This window comes from Colobus angolensis, unplaced genomic scaffold (assembly GCF_000951035.1).
Source record: "Colobus angolensis palliatus isolate OR3802 unplaced genomic scaffold, Cang.pa_1.0 Scaffold106, whole genome shotgun sequence".
Classification (NCBI taxonomy): Eukaryota; Metazoa; Chordata; class Mammalia; order Primates; family Cercopithecidae; genus Colobus; species Colobus angolensis.
Genome location: NW_012111586.1, coordinates 2239345 through 2259280, shown reverse-complemented (window position 1 = coordinate 2259280; position 19936 = coordinate 2239345). Strand labels below are relative to the sequence as shown.

General features: G+C 50.5%; 2 protein-coding genes across 13 annotated transcripts in view; one reads left to right on the top strand and one right to left on the bottom strand.

The window, feature by feature from the left end:
* ERI3 (ERI1 exoribonuclease family member 3) overlaps positions 1-9357 on the top strand; it is a 137914-nt gene extending 128557 nt beyond the window's left edge. For all 8 annotated transcript variants that reach the window (XM_011945961.1, XM_011945936.1, XM_011945983.1 and 5 more), the window contains one exon: positions 8806-9357. In XM_011945961.1, coding sequence (XP_011801351.1) covers positions 8806-8888 — 83 coding nt within the window. In that variant the 3' untranslated portion in view covers positions 8889-9357. The remainder of the gene's footprint in view (positions 1-8805) is intronic.
* On the bottom strand, positions 19-17040 carry DMAP1 (DNA methyltransferase 1 associated protein 1). Of its 5 annotated transcripts, XM_011946002.1 has the most exons (13): positions 16945-17032; positions 16614-16763; positions 16024-16115; positions 15849-15926; positions 15568-15763; positions 11966-12124; positions 11683-11850; positions 11196-11381; positions 10962-11033; positions 10570-10642; positions 10137-10429; positions 9796-9887; positions 19-414 (listed from the first exon to the last, which is right to left on the bottom strand). In XM_011946002.1, exons 2-12 carry the CDS (start codon positions 16716-16718, stop codon positions 9828-9830), a joined length of 1482 nt encoding a protein of 493 aa, XP_011801392.1. In that variant the 5' UTR covers positions 16719-16763; positions 16945-17032; the 3' UTR covers positions 19-414; positions 9796-9827. The 5 variants fall into 5 exon arrangements, with proteins under 5 accessions (XP_011801392.1, XP_011801401.1, XP_011801427.1 ...); XM_011946011.1 differs by lacking the exons at positions 19-414; positions 15849-15926 and having other exon boundaries at positions 9768-9887; positions 16945-17040; XM_011946037.1 differs by lacking the exons at positions 19-414; positions 15849-15926 and having other exon boundaries at positions 9768-9887; positions 11966-12094.
* Between the last annotated feature and the right edge of the window lie 2896 nt (positions 17041-19936).

Sequence of the window (19936 nt, the reverse complement as noted above, 5' to 3'; positions counted from 1 at the left end):
GGTGGGGGAGGTGGGCATCCTCTGTAATGGCCAGAGCAGCCGCCCTGTTACTACGGCGTATTTCACTTTTAATTCTGACATATAATGTAATGATCTTTTTTAAGGCCCGATGATATTATCTGCCTGACTAGATTATTGAGTCTTCATCATCTCCAGATAAATTTATGGCCAGGACGAGGCTCGGGATTTATCATCAGTCAATAGAGCTCGATACTCTAACAAGGCGTGTAATAAGATATACATATTTAATGATCCAAGGGGAGGAGCGCTAATGGGAGTTGAGTGAGTGGTCCATGGGGCTGGGGCTCTGCCCTAGGGTTGCCATGGCTGTGGGGACATGGATGTGGTCTTTGCCCTATGGGCCCCAACTCTGGTCTTTCTCAGGACTGCCTCAGTCGCCTCCTTCCCAAGAGCCTGAGGAAGGGAGCGGTAGGGAAAGGAAGAGGCAGCATTAGGGCCAGGCCAGAGCTAGGGCCCAAGCATTTTCAGCCCAAAGGGTGTATGCACCCCCTGAGAACTTCGCTCCCACTTCCAGGCCTTGGAAGGGTTGGGGGTGTCCTTAGACCTGTACGCCCAGGCCCCTGAGCATTAGGGCGAGCCCACAAGGGAGGGAGTGCCGGGGCTGCGTGCCCAGGCCGCACTGATGGTGACGGATGGTTTTTCATTATAGCCTCTCAGGTCCTGCCCGCGCCCTGTGTGGAAATTCTATTTATTCCCTAATTTGTAAAAATTCCCTCTTTATCTGATCCCAATCAGGGCGGGGTAATTGGCTCTCTGGGGCAGCGGCTGGGGTCCTTGATGAAGAGCTATGTGGATGTACCCAGCCCGGCCCCCACCCAGCCTGCCACCAGGGCCCACAATTAATAATGATTTGCAAATGGCAGACAAGCAATAACACAGAAAGATGTGGCGTCCGTGCTGCCTCTTCATTTCCTTCCCTCGCAGATATAAATGGCCACAGAACAAAAACGCAGCACTATAAATTCTAGAATTAGTTATTCACCGGGATAAATGGGGCCCGGAGCCACCAGCCACTCTCCCTGCCACCGTTCTTGCCTGCTTTCCCTGATCCAGGTTCTGGCCCCATGTCTGTCTTGAGCCTGGCGCCTGACTCTTCTCCCTTTTTGGCTCACAGCACAATTCCTCAGTTTCTTCCCATCACTCCAGCTACCTCCTCCTGTGTGGCCGAGACTTGGGAGTGGTCACCTGGTCTGGGCCTGTAGCTTCCTCTGCAGGGCTGGAGCCAGCAGGTGGGATCCTCCCTCCACCTCTTCATGTGGACCTCCCTGGCTACCCAGTGTGGTTTCTGTCCTCATTCTGTATTGGGGTTTGAATGAAGCTGACATGTCCTGCCAAGCCTGGGAGTCTGGATAAGGGTTGGCTTTGGGTATCATCTTTGGCATTTGGGACCAATCCTGTCCCTTGGCCAAATCTGAGTTGAGTTCCTGGTGGCCAAATGCACTATAAGTGACATAAGGGGTTTGATGCTGTGCTTACTGGTCAGGCAGTTCTGGGATGCTAGCAAAGGGGTTTCCGGGCACCGTGCCCTCCCGGCCAGGCACATCCCCCCCCAACCCCACTGCCCCCAAGTGGCTGTGAGCTGGCGGGTAATGGGCGTGTAATGGCCTCATTTCCATGCCTGGCCTCCAGGAGTGGCGGTAAGTGTTTGATTGCCTTAATTTCCAAACACATCATTATCCCAGCTTTACCAGCGCTTAATAAACACTTTATGAGGATTTTTTTAAAAACATCTTCGGTCCGCATACTTCTCTGAAGTGATAAACTCTAATTAAGTCTAATATTTAAAAATATGGTAATGGTGAGTTGTTTGAATAAGTGGACTGCATTTCTGTAATTTCATTATTACGTAAAACACGCTAATTATTTGGAGCGCGCTTATTACGGTGAGAGAAATCGCCTGCTAATCAAGATGAAATTGCCTTTTCCCCTTATTGTGGAACCATTGTCATCCTTCACCATCAGCCTGTGGCACCTCCAGGCACCTCGGTGGGGTGGAGGGGGCTGAGGGGAGGGGCTGAAAGGGGTCACTTTGGAGTGGAGGCTGTAAGGACCCTGTCTGGGGGAAGGGGAGGAAGCTATGGGAGCCATGGCTGTGGGGAGAAGGGAGTGTGTCTAGGAAGTGTGTCAGGTGGGCCAAGGTGGCCGTGAATGGGGGCTCGGGACTGTGTAGGCCATGTCTGAGACAAGGGGGGGGTGGGGATATCAGGATATTATTGTTGGAGTAACATTATTTTTAGATGTTATTGGAATTACAAAAATGATAACTAACCGAGCTACTGTTTTAAGCACTTCACAAATAACTCATTTCATCTTTTTAACAACACTTTGAGGGCCGGGCGCGGTGGCTCACGCCTGTAATCCCAGCACTTTGGGAGGCCGAGACGGGCGGATCACGAGGTCAGGAGATCGAGACCATCCTGGCTAACACGGTGAAACCCCGTTTTTCTTAAAAATACAAAAATTAGCCGGGCGAGGTGGCGGGCGCCTGTAGTCCCAGCTACTTGGGAGGCTGAGGCAGGAGAATGGCGTGAACCTGGGAGGCGGAGCTTGCAGTGAGCTGAGGGAAGTTATTGCTATAATTATTATTATTCCCATTTTAGAGAAGAAGAAACCAAAACAAAGAGAAGTTAAATAGAATTCAGGAACTTGCTCAAGTTCACATGGTTACTGAGTGGTGGAGTTTGGATTCAAACCCAGAAGCAGGATATACTGGGGCTGTATGCTGTGTCAGTCCTAAACTCACTGTCTTGGCCTCCATCTTCCTTCTAAGCTAACATTTGATGCTAAACCTTAAACTGCACCCAGCTGTTGGGTCCCCATCACAGAGTTGCCAGATAATACAGGGTTACAAATAATACAGAACACTAAATTTGAATTTCAGATAAATAATTTTTAGTATTAAAAAAAAATAATTATGTCCTGTATGGAGCTGGGGCTACATTTAATCTGGCAGTCCTGTGTCAAGCAGACCTAGGCCATTACTGCTGCCAGGATGTCTAGACAGACAGATGTGGCAATAGTTGAGGGTCTAGAATGTGGACACACCCAGGGATCCTGCTGTGTCACCCTTACCATGCATGGTTCCTACTCCTTGCACTGTTTTCCATGCCCCCTCCCACCTACCCTACCCTATCTCTGCTGGTCCCTGTTCCATGGACTCTCGCCCCATTCCTCACCATGTCCTGAAGATCACTAATAAAGTGCGTTACCAAGCTAAGCATTCCACAGGCAGGAGGCCTGTGGAGACTCCAGCAGACCTCAGGATGTGTCTGCATGCTCCTTTAGGCCACACTGCCTCTTAGTCCCATAAGATCAGCAGCTTGCCACCCTACTGTTCCTCCTGTTCCCCTAGTTTGATTGGCTTCTTTGATCATTTCACATACATTCTCTCCTGCCTCCAACAGACACATGTATGGGAATTGTATATATGATAGAGGTGTCATTTCAAAAGGATGGGGAAAGTGTAGACAGTTCAGTCAGTGGTGGTAGGACAATTGGCTATTGGGGGAAAAAAGTTAGAGTTTTTATTTCTTACCACACACAAAAATAAATTCCAGACAGATTAAAAAGTTAATATAAAAAAACTGAAAGTATTAGAAGAAAACATAGGATAGTTGTGTGTGTGTGTGTGTTTAATAATGCTGAGATAGAGAAGACATTAGCCTAGAAACCGTAAAGAAATGCCTGACAAATTTAGATGTCCCATAGGAATATGACTTAACTTATCCAAAGCTAAGTTCATCACTGCCCCAAATTTGCATCTTCCCTGGTATGCCTTATCTCAGTGAGTGGCACTGAGATCCTAGATGCTCTCCCTTTGCCATCCTAATCCCCCCATTAAGGCTTGCTCATTCTATTTCCTAAAAATTCTCTTACCTCCATCCACTTCCCCCACATCTTCAATAGATCTTCTCCATTTCCACTGCCACTGGCCTAGTTCTGGGCCATTATTTCTGGTCTGGACCACGGTACAATCTGCTAATTGATCTGTCTGCCTTCAGGGTTAATCCTTCTAATCCTGTCCTCACATCTAGGATGATAATTCTGAAACACAGATCTGGTACTGTCATTCCCCTTCTTAAACATGTTAATGTCCATCATTCTCAGAATATTAACATCTTAAGCTCCTTAGTTTAGCATTTGGGTTCTTCAGGATTCCCTTTAGTCAGTCACTGACCACCAGCTTCATCTCTTGACACTCCCTTCTGATTCTTCATCCCCCCCACCCATCTGATAAACTTAATTTTTTTTGGACACTCCACATTTCACCTCCATAAATGTGCCTATGCTGAGAACACCTTCCTCACCCCAACCCTAACTGGGTGGGCTAGCTCCCTCCCCCATCCCCTAAGACCTCTGCTTAACAACTCTGGAGTCTTTTCCTAATCCTCAAACAGAACTAGATTACTTTTCCATGCATCCTTTTCTCATAGCACTGCACACCTGATAGGGCTGTCTTTGAGTTCCTTGAGGGCAGGGAGCTACAGAGTCTTGCACATCCCTCAGAAGCATTACAGTACAAGATCACTGAACATACAGAAGGTGTCAGTGCATGTTTGCTGAATGAATGAGTACATGAATGAATGGACTTCTCACTTCTTGGGTCCCCTTCCTCCTGAGGGTCTCCCTAGCCTAGGCCCTGCTTCCTGTCCACTATCACTCAGTTCCCAGGTAAGTATCACTAATGGAGAATATCAGCCTCAGGTTGTTTGCCCTTTGTGAGCTCTTTCTGGGTGTCCTAAGTGATCTGAACAACTCTTCTGTGTGCAGATTCTTTGTCAGGCAGACATTTGACTGTCCTTGGGCCCAGCCAACAAGCTTATCCTTCCTTGTTAGGTGCTAGCCCCACTAATCTTCTCTCAGGGATTTATGCAGCTGCACTCCTCACATTATGGTCCTGGCAATATAAAAATATTTCCAACACTGAGAATATTAATGCCCCAAAAAAGAGGAGAGGGTCATCTTGTCACAAATTGATGATCCTGCAGAAACATAAAAACAGGTTAGCCTGGCCAGGAAGGTGCTCATGCCTATAATCCCAGCCCTTTGGGAGGCCGAGGTACAAGAATTGGAGGCAGAGGTTGCAGTGAGCTGAGGTCACGCCACTGCACTCCCGCCTGGGTAACAGAGCGAGACTGTCTCAAAACAAAACAAAATGAAACAAAACCAAAGGTTAGCCTTCTAGAATTTGAAGGTGAGGTAGACCTACTCTTGGAGGCCTCTATTGTGGGTGCAAGGCTGTGCTCCCTGCCACCCCACTCCCACCCTACAGCAGCTTCTTGCTGGCCTCCATAGCTCAATGAGAGGTGCTAGAAGGCAAGCCTGCTAACCCAGGTGGCCCCCAGAGCTTCAAGCAGAAAACTTTCCAAGAGACTATGTTGCCACCAGACTCACCCTGCTGCTCGCTCTCTCTGAATTTTTGGCCTATTAAAAGCCCCAGATCTGTCTCTAGTGCTTCTGCCAAGCTTTCTCACTTTCTAGTAGGGCCATAGACTTTAAAAAAAAAAAAAAAAAAATGATCAAGGCTTCAAGGACTGGAAAAAGACCCTGGAGCTGGAAGTCCATGGCTGCCATTCCACTGACGCTAGGTGAACTGGAGCAAATTTCTTCCTTTCCCTGGTCTCTCTTTATTGTAGTGGGCCAACTGCAACAAGTTAGACTCCAGAAATACCCAGTAAACAGGATCTGAAGTCAGAATTTGGAGTGAATGCCAATCTGGTTTCACCAAGTCTGCCGGCCCCTATCAGGCATCTGTGCTATCAGTTGTATACACTTTCTCACCACTAGGTCCTCCAGAAAACTAGCTTCCTTGCCTTTTCTTCAGAAAGAGGAGGTATTCCAAGCATAAAGAACAGCATGTGCAAAGATACGGGTGCAACACCTTGTTCAGTCCTCACAATAACAGCAAGGCCATAATCACCCTAGTAGAGGAACCTAAGTATTAGAGACGCTAAGCCCTTGCTGCGTGTTATGCAGCCAGTGGGTGAAGTTTAGATTGGAAACATGTCTTTCTGTCTCCAAAACCCACTTTGTCATTTTCAGAAAACAGTGAGTGGGGGTCCTTTAGAGTCCAGGGATTGAGGGTTGAGCATGGCAGAGACCAGAAATAGCAGGGATCAATTTTTGTGGAGTCTTTAAGGCACATTACAGAGTGTAGACTTTAAACTGAGGGCAAGGAGAGCCATTGAATGGCTTTAAGGAAGAACATGATCAGATTTATGTAAGAAAAATCACTTTGGCTGTAAGAAAATGAATTTGAGGGAGAAAGAGGACAGCTGTTGTAATACAAGATGATTAGGCAGAGAATAAGAAGAGAAAATCTGCAGAAGTTCATACTTGATTAGATTTGGAGAGTGAGGGAGAGGGCAAAGTGGCAACATGACTCTCAGATTTCTTCTTTGGGCATTTTGGGTGGATTATGGTGCCATTCACTGGGACGGAGAACATAGCAGGTTGAGGGGTAAGAAGCAGCTTGGAGAGAAAATTAGCCCATGATTGGACGTTTAGGGTTTATCTAGAAAGAGATGTTCAGGAATATGTGGTGTGGAGCCCAGGAGCTGTCCAGGCTGGAGACGGTGATCTTCAGGGGGTAGCCTAAACTCACTAGATGAAGTCATCCAGTGTGTAGAGTGGGGAAGAGGTCAAGGACAGAGATTGGGACATGGGGACCCTCTCCCAGCACAGGGCCAGGCACAGGTGGGAGATCAGTGCTTGCCCACTGGATGGCTGGTGGCCTGGGGGTTGGGGCTGGGACATTCACTTGGGCCAGGGGAAGCAAATTGAATGATCTGTCCAGCAATGAGGGAGGAGCCAGATGAAGTCAATAGAAAACTAATTTTCTTTTCTGCTGGAAGAAATGAGGTGTGTGGCCGCTGGGTAATTGCAGATAACGAGGGGACTTATTCTTAATATGCACAGCGGCCATGGTCCCTAGGGTACAGGAGACAGGAAGGATTGGAGGTGCCCTGATAGGGCCAGACTTATTTGGGAAGAAAATCACCCTATCATAGTCCCTCTACTGGCACCACCACAGCTCATGGGCCCCATCCTAACCCCTCCCCCTCTTAGGCCCCTTCCTGTCAACTGCCTAGCACAGCCCCTCCCTCCTCCACCCTCTACCCCCACAGCACAGGCGCACACACTAAGAGAGACAAATGATGGGGCCTCAGCTGAGCGGGGTGCGTGTCCGGCCCATAAACCACGGGGATGGGTCACGTCTGGAGTTGCCATGGCCGCCACTACCCACCCATCTGTCTTCCTACTGTTCTGCCTCAGACCAGCCCATACGGCTTCCTGAGTCCCTGGGGGAAGGTGTCACCTCTCCATGCCCACATCCACTGCAGGTACATCCACACTGAGCTCTGCAAGACAGGACCCTGTCTGACTTGCCTGCCCAAAGCAGGCTCCGTAGAGCTAGGATCTGGCTAGTGATGCAGGGTGTGGGCCGACCAGAGACTGCGCCTCCTACTGCCCTTGTCTAGTGCTGGAGGGTCCCCTTCCTAGGCTAAGGTCCTGGCAAAGGTGGGCCTTGACAGGCAGAGGATTCCTGACCCCACCTTGACCTTACTACCCCCCACACTTGATTATGACATTGATGTACAATATTTCTACAATCACAGCATCATCGATCCTATGAAGGCTGGTGGTGGCTGAGGCCCTGGTTATGGCCCAGGAGCATCTAAGGGAGATGGGAGAAGAGGCAGGTGAGGGGATAATGAGTTGGTGGCTGCGTGGGCAGCTGAATAGAAAAACTCAAGGCACTCAGGCTGCTTCTCTCCTAGGCTTCCTCTAGTGGAATAAGCTCTGGGCAGGTGCACTTCCTGCTGGTGGTGGCAGTGGTGAAACAAATCCTGGCCCATGTCCATGATACTGAGGCCCCAGAGGCCTGATCCTGCAGCCTCCAGGGTTCTAGGACTGTTGAAAGCATCCAATACTGGAGAAACTGTTTGTGATAGAGTCTAATACAGGCAGACATATTCCACAACGTATGGGCAGAAACAGGGCCCAAAAAGGGACTAGCACCCACTTTGAGCCTACTAGGACAGAGGCAGGGCTTCCGCCGACGTATACAGGAGTGTCTGGTAGAGGGCTGATGGCCAAGGCTATGAGGAGAACCACAAATCTGAACCCTCCCCATCCTATCAGAGCTGCACAGGAACAGGTGCCCAGGCAAGTTGCTGTTTGAGCACACAAGCCCAGGACACAGGGCAGGTGTGTTTCCCAGGGCCCTGGGCCAGCAGTGCCGAGCCTTGTGCCTTGTCACTAGTGATTATGGCCTGGGTCACATCTTCCACACACACGAAAGTGCCGGCAAAGTCACCCTGGCCGTGGGTGTGATGAATGGCCGCCCAGTAATGAAATGGAGACATCAAGGCGGGTGGCGGGAAGACGGAGTGTGGCGGACGGGCCGTCCCCACGCGGCGGCAACAAGAAGGATCGCCCAGCAGCCGGGGGCCGTCAAGGGAGAAATTACACATTTACTCTGCCTTTTTCTTACTGCGACGGTGCCCATACATCACCGCTGGGGCTGGGGCGGGACATGCTGGCCAATTTCCAGCATGAATTATGGAACTGAGAAGCATCGAGACCAGGCTTCCTGCTGGCCCAGCATCACCCAGCCCAACCTGAAGCCAGGGATGCTGCCACCAGGGGATGGGACCACCCTCTCTAAAGCCTGTGGCTCCTGAATCTGACCCTGCTTCCCACCCCCGCCCTTGTAAGAGCACCTGTGGGCATGGAGGGGAAGGATCTGGGGCCGATCTAAATGTCTTCTCTCCTTTTTAGACGACTGCAAGAACATTGCCAACATCATGAAGACACTCGCCTATCGAGGCTTCATCTTCAAGCAGACATCGAAGCCGTTCTGATTGGCCGAGGACAGGATGGGGCAGGACAGGGTAGCTGTTTGGCCCAGCCCAGAATCCTCCTCTCCCTCACCAGAGGGGAAGAGGGAGAGTGGCATAGCTCTGCGTCCAGAGTGTCCCCCAGCTGCCCTGTGGGCTTGTGCCCTTGGCGTGGGCTTGTGCCCTTGCAAGGGCTTGGCCACTTGGCCCTTCTGGAGCAGACACTTTGTGCCCCCCATCCCCACCCCTCAATCTCAGCCCAGTATTAGCCCCTCCCATTGCGGGCCTGGGCTAGGGGAACCCAGGCACTCACCGCCTCCTCCCTGGTACACAGGCTTCTGTGGGGCCAGCAAGCCCCACCCTGTGCCCCCTCCCATCCATAGTGCATGGTGTGTGGTGCCCCCAGGGCTCCAGGACAGATCAGGCCCCACCTTGTGTCTACCCCCATCCCCGCTGTGAACGTGCCACTGAATAAAGTCGGGGAAACGAGGCAGTGGGTGTGTGCAAAGCCATCTGTGTGTGTGAGGCTGCTGCTGAGCCAAAGCTGTCAGGATGTGAAGGTAGGTAGAGCATGCTCCAGACTGCCTCTGTGCACAAGGCCATCTGTGTGTGATTGGCCGTCACTGCAGCACCTGTGACACCCTCACTCAATATGCACACAACTGTGGCAGTGCGGGGACTATCAGTACAGGCTGTGTGCAAAGCCATCTTGAGTGTAAACCACAGGTGCTCTGAGGTGCAGGAGTTTGGGTGAAACTCATAGTGGTTAGTGGTCAGAGAGCTGCAAAGGGCCTGAACACAGGCAAACCTACCTGCCACCCTGTGGAGTGGCTGTGACAATCCCCTCCTGGCCCACCCTTCCCACTAGGGGCATCAGAAGTGAAGGAAAGGAAAAGGAAGCAGCCTGGTCCAACTTAGCAGCTCTATTTACATAACAGCGTCGCCCACACCCCGTGGGGTCTCTCACGGCTTCTTGGCTTTCTTCACAGAAGATGAGCTGGAGGCCGACTCCCGTCGCTTTCTCTGAGGACACACAGAAGGCATTGAGGTCAGTGACCCCCAAGGCCTGAGTCAGGCTTAGTGCATGTGTTTCACGTGCTCAGGGACAAAGACACCCACTGGTCAACCCACTCCTACCCCTCAGTCTCAGACCCACACAGAAGTGATGATCATCCCTGCTGCAGGCACTAGAGGGAGAGGAGCCCCTACACCCATGTGCATGCGTTCACTCGCAGGGCCAAGGCATGCCTCCCAGCCTGTCCAGGCTCTTACCGAATTGGGTGTGAGGGGTGCGCCCACCACATCAATGATGGTGTCCTTGGGGTCAGGGCCAAGTCCTGGCTCAGTCACTGCTGGCTCAGCAGAGGCTGGGCCTGGGCCTGATGCTGGTGTGGCAGGGCCCCCCAGCACACCTGCCCGGGCCAGTGCCTCGTGACGGTGCCGCAGCATTTGCAGCTCATACTCGCAGTTGGCACAGGCCTGCTTGAGCTCGTACAGCAGCACCAGGTCGCTTCGCAGCTCGTTGAACATGTGCACCAGCTCCTCCGTAGGTGTCGGGCTCAGCTCTGCAGGCAGGTGGTGGGCAGCACAGGGGCAGAGCCCAGGTGTGGTAGAGAGCCAGCCACGTGAACTCCCCTCCCCCTACCCAGCCTTTATCCACAGCCTCGGGTGGGTACATCCTGTGGGGACCAGTCCCCACACTCACCCACACCAAGCTCCAGCAGCATCTGTTCCAGGGCCTTGATCTTCTTCTGTCCCACAGAGCTGGGCAGCTTCATCTGCAATGAAAGCTGGCAAGCTAAGCCTCTCCCAGCCACAAGAGGCTTAGGATGAAGGGGACAAAAGGCAGTGGGAAAGAGGTGTGGAAGAGACGGTAACACATGGAGGTTAACTATGGGCCAGAAGAGGAAATAGCCAGGAAGCTGAATACAGTGAAAGCTGTGACCTTAGCCTGGCCACATCACTGAGATCCTGGCAAGGCCACCTCTGCAGCAATCTCTGCTACCACTCCATCCCCACCTGCCTTCAGCGTTTGGGCCACATGGAGCCCAGAGCAGAGCCCAGGGCCCAAACATGCTAAAGAGGTGACTCACGTACCCGTTGGCTCCGCAGCGTGACACCTGCAGACTTGAAGTCTGGAAACTTGATGCCTGCAGTCTCAGGAACAGCCTGGGGGAAAAGGCATTATGGAGATCAAGGTGTCACAGGGAGAGCCCAGGGTTAGTCCCAGCACCCCATCAGCACTGGGTGCTCTCAGAACCCTCCACTCGGGGTGGGGCCTTGTGCCAGGTGACCCTTCCACCCTGAGCTGGGCTGGCTGAGCCTCCGCACCGGCTTCTCAGCCTCCTTTTTCTGGGGTAGCTTCTTCTTGGGGGCTTTGCGTTCCGTGCGCCGCTGCTCTGCAGTAGTGTCTGCTGCTGTGATCAGCTTCTGCAGGTCCTGGCTGCGTTTCTCCCGTTCCTTCTTCCGGGCCTCGATCTTGCGCAGCTCCTGTAGCAGGTACTCCTCCTCTGCCACCTGGGAAAGTGAGGGATACAAAGTGTGTGAGGGCACTTCTAGGAGTGAGGGTAGACACGGAGGTGATGGGGTGCTGAGGTGTCTGTGAGGGAATCTGAGAAGTAAGGGATCACGAGGGAGGTGAAGGGCTATGAAAAGCAGGGGGGATGGCCCATGAGAGGTAGGAATGGGCTTGGGGCAGTTAATAGGGTATCAGTGGGAGGCAGGGGGACCTGGGAGTGGGAGTTGAGGGGTACAGAGGATGGAGGCAATAGGCAAGGGGTTTGGGGCATGGAGGACAGGTATATGGCCTTGGGCTAACCTGCTCTGGGGTCCGGTTGTAGAGACGCTCAAGCTGTTCCTTCCGCCGTCGTTCATGCCCAGCATCAAATACTGGTATCTTAAGGTCTGTGCCTGGCACAGCCCGCACATTAGCAAGCTTAGCACAGATGTGGTAGTACCGCTCCTTCAGGTCTTCCACAGAACGCTTCTGAGAAGCAAGACAGGGTAGAGGAATGAACATTCAGGGGCATGTGGAAGAGATGGCATAAAAGGGCCTGCTAGACCCAGAAGCTAGGCACACATGCAGATGCACAGTGGCTCACCTTGAACTGCTGGTGGTCATACCGGTCATGGATAACAACAAAACGCAGGTCAAAGCGGCGGCTGAGGTCAAAGAGGTGATCAGTTTCTGCCTTAGTCCAAGCATCATCGTGGAGATAAAGCTGGTACTCCTGCTCTGAGTACACAGGCACCTGCACAGTCTACTGGCACAGAGGGACACAGTAGGGGCATGCCCATATCATGTCATGTCTAGCAGGCTCCAGCCCCCAGTGACCACAGCTCCTCCTGGTTGTTGCCAGCCCCTGGGCCTGTGTCCCTGCAGCGTGGAGTGAGGAAAGAACCTGTCTGCTTGACTAGAGGTCCTAGCAGGGTTTGGGACTGTAGCCTCCCCCTGATTCATTCCAGGAGCAACTTCACTGTCTCCAGCTCCAGAGCCTCAGTCATGGGACACACACTCCTGCCCCCATGGTTAAGGTGAGGGGCCCACATGTAAGTGCTTCTGTGGAGTCCAAAGGTCAACTGGAGTAGGACAGATGGCTAATTACCTGGAGAAAGGCCCAGCAGCCCCTAGTCCATATAACTCTTGTCTGAAGCACTACTGCCACCCAGTGGGAACAGTGGGACTTGCTGCTCCCCCAGAGTCTGCCAAGGTCAGGCATCTCTACAGAAGCTGGGCCTGAATCCTACTCCCAACATAGGCAGCCCTGCCAATGCCCCTTCCTCGCTTCTCCCATACCCACAATCCTACAGACCTCCCCCAGAGACAAACAGCACTACCACCAGCTGGGTCTGTCAGAGACCCAAGGAAGGAGTCAATGCTAGACTAGATCAGGAAAGTCTCTCTTCTCAGTTAAAGACCACAACCAGCTCGAAAACTGGTCGCCTTTTGGACATCTCCTACTGGAGGTCCCCCATGTACCTCAAACTTATCTCAGTACTGAACTCTTGGCCCTCCCTCAAACATTATCTTCTCCAGTCCAGATTTCAGTCAATATCACCATCACGCAACCCAGCTGCTCAAGCCAGAAACCTGGGAGGCATCTTAATTCCTATCTTTCCCCTTGACTCCCAACTCCCCTTGACCAAATCTGTGGCTTTTACCTCCAAAATTTCTGTCTCTGTTGCCACTTCCCAGTCCAGCCTACCCGCTGTCACTTGGCTGGATCAGAGAAATAGCCTCCCTGCTGATCTCTGCCCTCATTCAATCCTCCTCCAATCAATTCTCCATCTGCAGCTAAGGTGATCTCTTTGAACAGTGCTACTTAAAGGATAGTCTGCAAACCAAGTGCTGTTTACACTTACCCCTGGTCTATGATGAGAATGGAAACTGAAAGTAGACACTAAAAAACTACCTAACAATTTTACAGTAATTGTATGCTGTTGAATCTAATATGAGGAAACATGGACTTGTATTTTGTCTTTATAATTTTATTATCTTTATCAGTCTCTGATGGATTGGAAATAAAAACAGAAAAATGTCCTTCACCACAGATGATTTGAGACACACTGTCCTAGTGTTCCAGAATATGTATCTTATCATTACCCCCAACTATCCCTTATTAAAATCCTCAGAGGCTCTCCATCTAAGATAAAGCATCTTCTAGATAATTCACAAACTCCTCAAGAGCAAGGTTGTCCAGTTCATCTCCCACCTTTAGGACTCAGCACACTGTACGTATCAGTGTCTACCAAATCAATTAATGAACACGCAAATAAATGACCTGGCCTCCTCCCACAGCCACTGTCCCTCATGAACCCTAAATTGCAGCCAAATGACTAGCAGTTTCTAGAACATAGCAGACTTCCCCCTTGACCTCTGCTCTTGCCTCAAATGCCTTCCACTTCCACATTCCTTCTACCTAGATAACTTTCTCAGCCTTTCGAGCTCTCAGGCATCATCGCCTCTGGGAAGTCTCTCTGGTTTGCCAGGTTTGGTTACGTATTTCTCCTATGCATTTTAATTCAATTTAACTAAAAAACCAACAACTCAGGACCAGCTGCAGTGGCTCACGCCTGTAATCCCAACACTTTGGGAGGCTGAGGTGGGCAGATCGCTTGAGCCCAAGAGTTTGAGACCAGCCTGGGAAACATGGTGAAACCCAGTCTCTAAAAAAAACCACAGAAATTAGCCAGGCATTTTGGTACACGCCAGTGGTCCCAGCTACTTGGGAGGCTGAGGTGGGAGGATCGCTTGAGCCCTGGAGGTGGAGGATGCAATGAGCTGAGATCATACCACTGTACTCCAGCCTGGCTGACAAAAAGAGACCCTGTCTCAAAGAAGAAGAAGAAGAAAAAAAAAAAAACCCTCAGGAACTGTGCAGCCAGTCCTCTGAAGTAGCTCATAGTCAAGTCAGGAAGACATTTTTTCATTCATTCAACAAATATTTACCATGGGCCTGCAATACCTATGCTGGAGACACAGTGCTGCATATGACAGGCAGGGGTCTTAGCCTCTCAGAGCTCATACTGCAGCTGAAAGAATAATTTTGGTACCATGTGGGAAGTTTGATACACAGACTATAACAAGTGACACTCCAGCCTGGGGACAAAGACTGGTTAGAGAAGAGGTAAATGAGGCTTTCAGGCTCTAAGTCTAGGCTATTCCAGGCTGCAGCAGCTGTGAGGCCACACTGTACAATGACTTAAGTAATGGACTAGGAAACCTCGCCCAATCTAGCTCTGCCTCTCACTGGCTGGGTGAGTCTGGGAAGGTCCTGCTCTGCTGAGCTACAGTAATCTAGACCAGAGATAACTCAGCTTGGACTAAGGGGCTGGCATAGGGGATGAAGAATATAGTCAGAGATGTGATTTATTATGGAAAAAGAATCAACAGGACTCAATAAATAGATGTGTCACTGGCATCTAGCTCAAACGCTGTGCGCATTCTGAGAGGCCCTCCCTGACCATCCTAAGGTAGGACCCCCGCCACACACCTACAACTTCACTCTTTATCTCACTTCATACCCATTCAAATCCTGGTTCATGTTATTGATGGCTCTTATTTGAAAGACTTCAATCTATTTCCTTACATGTTTGTTTTCCCTACCTTCTTTGTCCTGCTATTGATTTAAATATTGTGAGCACTAAGGGAGAAGACTAAGTCAAGGACGATCCCCCAAGTTTTTGGTTTGGGCAACTGGGTGGAAGATGGTGCCATTCACTAAGATGGGGAACAGATTTGGGACTGACAGAGGGAACATGATGAGTTCTGTTCAGGGTACCTACCTGATGTAAGGTACCTGTGGGGCATTCAGAAAGAGACAGTAAATGACTGGATGCGAAGGAACCACTGCTCTGGATTGGTGACGTGTAGAGAGGGTAACTAAAGCCACAGGGTTCATACTAAGGAAGTATAGAGCAAGAAGAGTAGAGTACCCAGGATACAGCTCTGAGGAACAGCAACATTTGAAAGACCAAGAAAAGCCATGAAAAACCAGAGCAGGTCCGGGAAAGAACAGGATCCCCTGGGCAGAAAAGACCCATGGAGTCCTACCCTGCATGCATTTGCCACGAGGACTGGGTGGGTGATCCCAGTTGGGCATGAGCATGCCCCTGGAGCCAACCCTAGGAGACTGGAGAGCTTGCACAAGTGGCTCAAAGTGGGAGGGCAACCTTGGCCTGTGTCCGAATGAAGGTAGCTCACCTTATTGAACCTGGCAAAGGGATAGTCCTTGCCCTCCTCCGCTGCACGTCGCCAGTGGAAGAACATTGCTCCGTCCTTGCGGGCTGGGTTGGTGAATGGCATCCACTTCCAAGGCCGCACCTTCTTGGAGCCCAACTTGGCCTTCACTGTACGGTATCCCTGAGCAGTGTCACTGGGTAGCAGTGGGGGTGCGTCCCTGGCAGTGGGGTTTAGGGAGATGGGAGGTTAGAACCAGAAGGTGTGCTGAAGAGATTGTGTCCCAGGGAGCTGATCTGCCCTGCCCTAGAGCAAGAAAGTCATGACCTGGAGCAAGAGACTTCTGGTCCCCCTGCATCCTGCTAAGCAAGCAGGAGCCCTGGCTGGGGAGGGGAGAATTGGAAGAGAAAACTAGGAGTTAGAGGCATGGCAGGTGAATCAGGGGCCAAAACCTGGGGGACTTGGGATTCCAATACTTGCTTCTTGTCAGAGTAGAGCAAGGCATAGACTTCCCGGTGCATGCCCTCCGGCCTCTTGAAAGTCAGTGTCTCAGAGGACTTCTTGGATTTTTTCTGAGGAAGGAAACCACAGAAAGGAACCACAGCCTAGACTCCCTTTCCTGAAAATTCTTTAGTCCAGCTCAATCCCTGAAAAAACCAGCACCTACAGGGTCAATGACAGGCAAACTGACACACTGTAAAGGCACAGAAACCCCACTCCCAGGGACACCACCCTACCCCAAAATCAGAGCAGTCCCCTCCCCATTCCACCAACTCTCAGACTGTTACAATGTCTTGATTTCTCCCCAACAATATCTTGCAGCAAAAATCACACTTGCCTGGTCCTCTCGTCTCTCAGAGGTGTCATACCCTTTTGGTCCCACCGTCTCCCACGACGTCCCACCTCCTCCCTCCCATCAAAGATGACACACATTCTGTGTCCTGTTATGTCACCCCTTTTATCGCCCAGTGTAGCACCCATCCCTTGCCCCATCTCTCTTCTGTTGTCACTCCTCCCCATCTTCACTCCCCTACTCTCCCCTAGCCAATGCTTTCAGGTGCCCCTGCTACCTTGTCCGGGTTGATAATGTCCTTCTTGCTGATGGTCCCAGAGGCTGCATCCCCTTCTGGACCCCCGAGTTCTAGAATGTCCCGTACATCCGCGCCCGTAGCCATCGCGCCTGAGAGATGGAGGAGCCACCGGAGGTCAAGGGTCACTGCCTGAGGGAGGACCAGGCCCAGGTCAGGGGGCGGGGCCAATCCAGAGCCAAGCGGAGGCGAGGTGAAGAGGCGGGCCAAGAGGACGAGGGTGGTTCAGGTCAAGTCGGGGTTCTGCCTGTGTCCCACCGCTTGGATGTTCCTAATGGCCCCTTCAGCCACCTGGGCCCTCGAACCTCCGCACCCGTGTCCAGCGGCTGCAGCCCCCACTACCACTCCCCTGTCCCCGCAAAGCCGCGAGAGAAACTTCCGGCGGTGCTCATTCGAAACGCGGTCGACAGAAACGCTTCCGGTCGGTGTTGTAGGAAACGGAGCCGACTTGGCAACCGAGGGTGAAAGCTACTGGCCGTGCTGAGCTTGCCACCGTTTGGTTCTCCCGCGAGCCTGTTCTCATTGGTGCACTGCCTGCTTTCTGGCATTTTCCCTCTACGATGCTCCGTTGCATCTCAGGCAATGAAAAGAGATACCAGAACTTTGTGACTTTGGGAAGTAACTTAATTTCTCTGGGCCTTTTTCTTCATTTGCAGAATGGAAATTGTATTGGCATCTGTGTAAATGAAATACCAAGAATTCATGTAAAACGTTAGCACAGTGCCTGGGACATTTACTGTTTTTTTATTAAATGAGTTAATGATTTGAATTGATCCCCTTCATTAAGTGCTACTATGTACTCCGCACTGTGCTAAGCTTGGAGGTGAAGAGAGAAACTTCAAACTGTGATAAGCTTGAGGGTGAAGAAATAAAGGCAGAGCTTCCTAGGGCGGCTGCCAAAATGGAGTAAGGTGTGGGCCCTCATTTGAACCTCCTCTGATGGAGATACCTGTGGGTTGTGGCCTCGTGGGGCTTTCCTGGAGGCCAGCTTTGTGGAACTTCACTAGTATAGGAGCTAGCTGCACTCTTTGGGTTACAAAGAAGCCCAAAACACAGCCTCAAGCAGGAAGCAGCCTAGAAGTATCCTTCAAGGGAATAAACCTGGGGATCTTCCTGGAAAGAGAGAGACAGACAGGAGGTCCTGAGGAAGGGCAGAAGGGACAAGGAAAGCAGCTCCCAGCTTCAGCAGTCTGCAAACCAGCCTGTCAATTTGAAGGACACATAGCCTGGGGGATAGGGTGGGCCTTGTTAAGGCATTAAGAAGGCCAGACCCCAAGTCAAGACCTGCCAAAGATCCCAGCAGGGACTAGAGGAGCAGACAGTTTGCACAAGTTAGCTATAAGTGTTGTAGCCTCTTCTGGCCTGGAGAAGACAAGGGGATGCAACAACTGTAGCCACAAGCCTGACTAGGCCCCAAAACTTTGGAGAACCAGGCCTGGAGGTACATACCTGTTCCTGGGCTTCATTTCTGGATGGATCCACTGAGCTCCAGTTTCCAGAGGAGGCCACAGTCTTACAGCAGAAATTGTCCACAGGGTAAGGAAATGGTCCTTGGAGCCAGAAGGGGACAGAGCAATTGGCTGCCTGAAACACTTGACCCTAGTTGTAGTTAATTAATTGTGTAATTATTTGTTTAATATATATCTCTAATAGACTCATTTCTGTGAAGACAGGGATCACAGTACGTAAATGAATGTATGTGCCAGGCACTGTTCTAGACTCTGGGCATGCAGTGGGTGAACGAGATACAAATAGCTACTGGTGGAGCTTATATTTAGTGGAGACGGAGAAACACCAAGCAAATAGACAATAAAATTGATAATATAAGTTTTGATGGCAACAAGAGCTAGGAAGGAAATGAAATAGAGCGATGGGATGGAGAACGGCTTTCCATAGTCTGGTCAGGGAAAGTTAGTGGTCTCTCTCTTTTTATAAATGTGTATATGCATAGAAAAAATTCTGGAAAGGACTAAACCAAAATGATTCCGTCAGTTGTTTATATCTGGCAATTTATATTTTCTATAATGAATGTGTACCTCTTCTATAATAAAAGGAAGGAACGAGGAAAGGAGGAAAGGAAGAAGGAAAGACAGGCAGACTGTGTGCTGTGGAAGGTGGACCAGGCCAGAGTTCAGGAGACTAGAGGGCAGTTTTTTTGGGTTTTTTTTTTTTTTTTTTTTTTTGGCTATTTTTCTGTCATTTGCTGAGGGAGGTTAAAGTCTCCAACTATGATTGTGGAATTGTCCCTCCCTTCTTTCCTTCCTTCCTTCCTTCCTTCCTCCCTCCCTCCCTCCCTCCTTCCTTTCTTCCTTCCTTCTCTCTTTTTTTTCTGAGACAGGGTCTCTGTTGCCCAGGCTGGAGTGCAGTGGCATGATCTTAGCTCATTGCATTCTCCAACTCCCTGGGCTCAGGTGATCCTCCCACCTCAGCTTCTCAAGTAGTTGGGACTGCAGGCATGCACCACTACACACGGCTTTAGATATTGGATTCACTGTGTTGCCCAGGCTGGTCTTGAACTCCTGGGCTCAAACGATCCGCCCACTTCAGCCTCCCAAAGTGCTGGGATTGCAAGCATGAGCCACCATGCCCAGCTTGTCTATTTCTTTAATTCTATTCTTGCTCCGTATATTTTGAAACTCTGTTATTGGGCACATGCACATTTATAATTGTTATGTCTTCCTGATGAACTGACCTCTTTATGAAATATTCATCTTTATCTCTGGCTTTGTCTTGAAGTGTACTTTATCAATAACTACTCTAGCCTTTGTAAGCTTATTGTTTGCATGGTATATTGTCTTCTTCCATTTTCTTTCAACTTATATGTTACATTTAAAGTACAGATATTTGAGTTTTGCTTTAAAACAAACAAACAAACAAAAAAAAATTTTGCACAATCTCTGCCTCTTGAACCTACAGTGTTGGTTGAGGAATGGATGGCAAAGGAAGAAATGCTTGGGCTGGGTCTCATTTGTATCCTATCTACTTGATGATAGAGTGCTGTTTACAGATTTCCTAGTGGGTCAAAATAGTTTTCAGGCAATCTGGGCACGGTGGCTCACGCCTGTAATCCCAGCACTTTGGGAGGCTGAGGTGGGCGGATCACGAGGTCAGAAGTTCGAGACCAGCCTGACCAGCATGGTGAAACCCTGTCTCTACTAAAAATACAAAAAAACACAACAACAACAAAAAACATCTGGGCGTGGTGGTGAGCACCTGTAATCCCAGCTACTCAGGAGGCTGAGGCAGGAGAATCGCTTGAACCCAGGAGGCAGAGGTTGCAGTGAGCCGAGATTGTGCCATTGCAC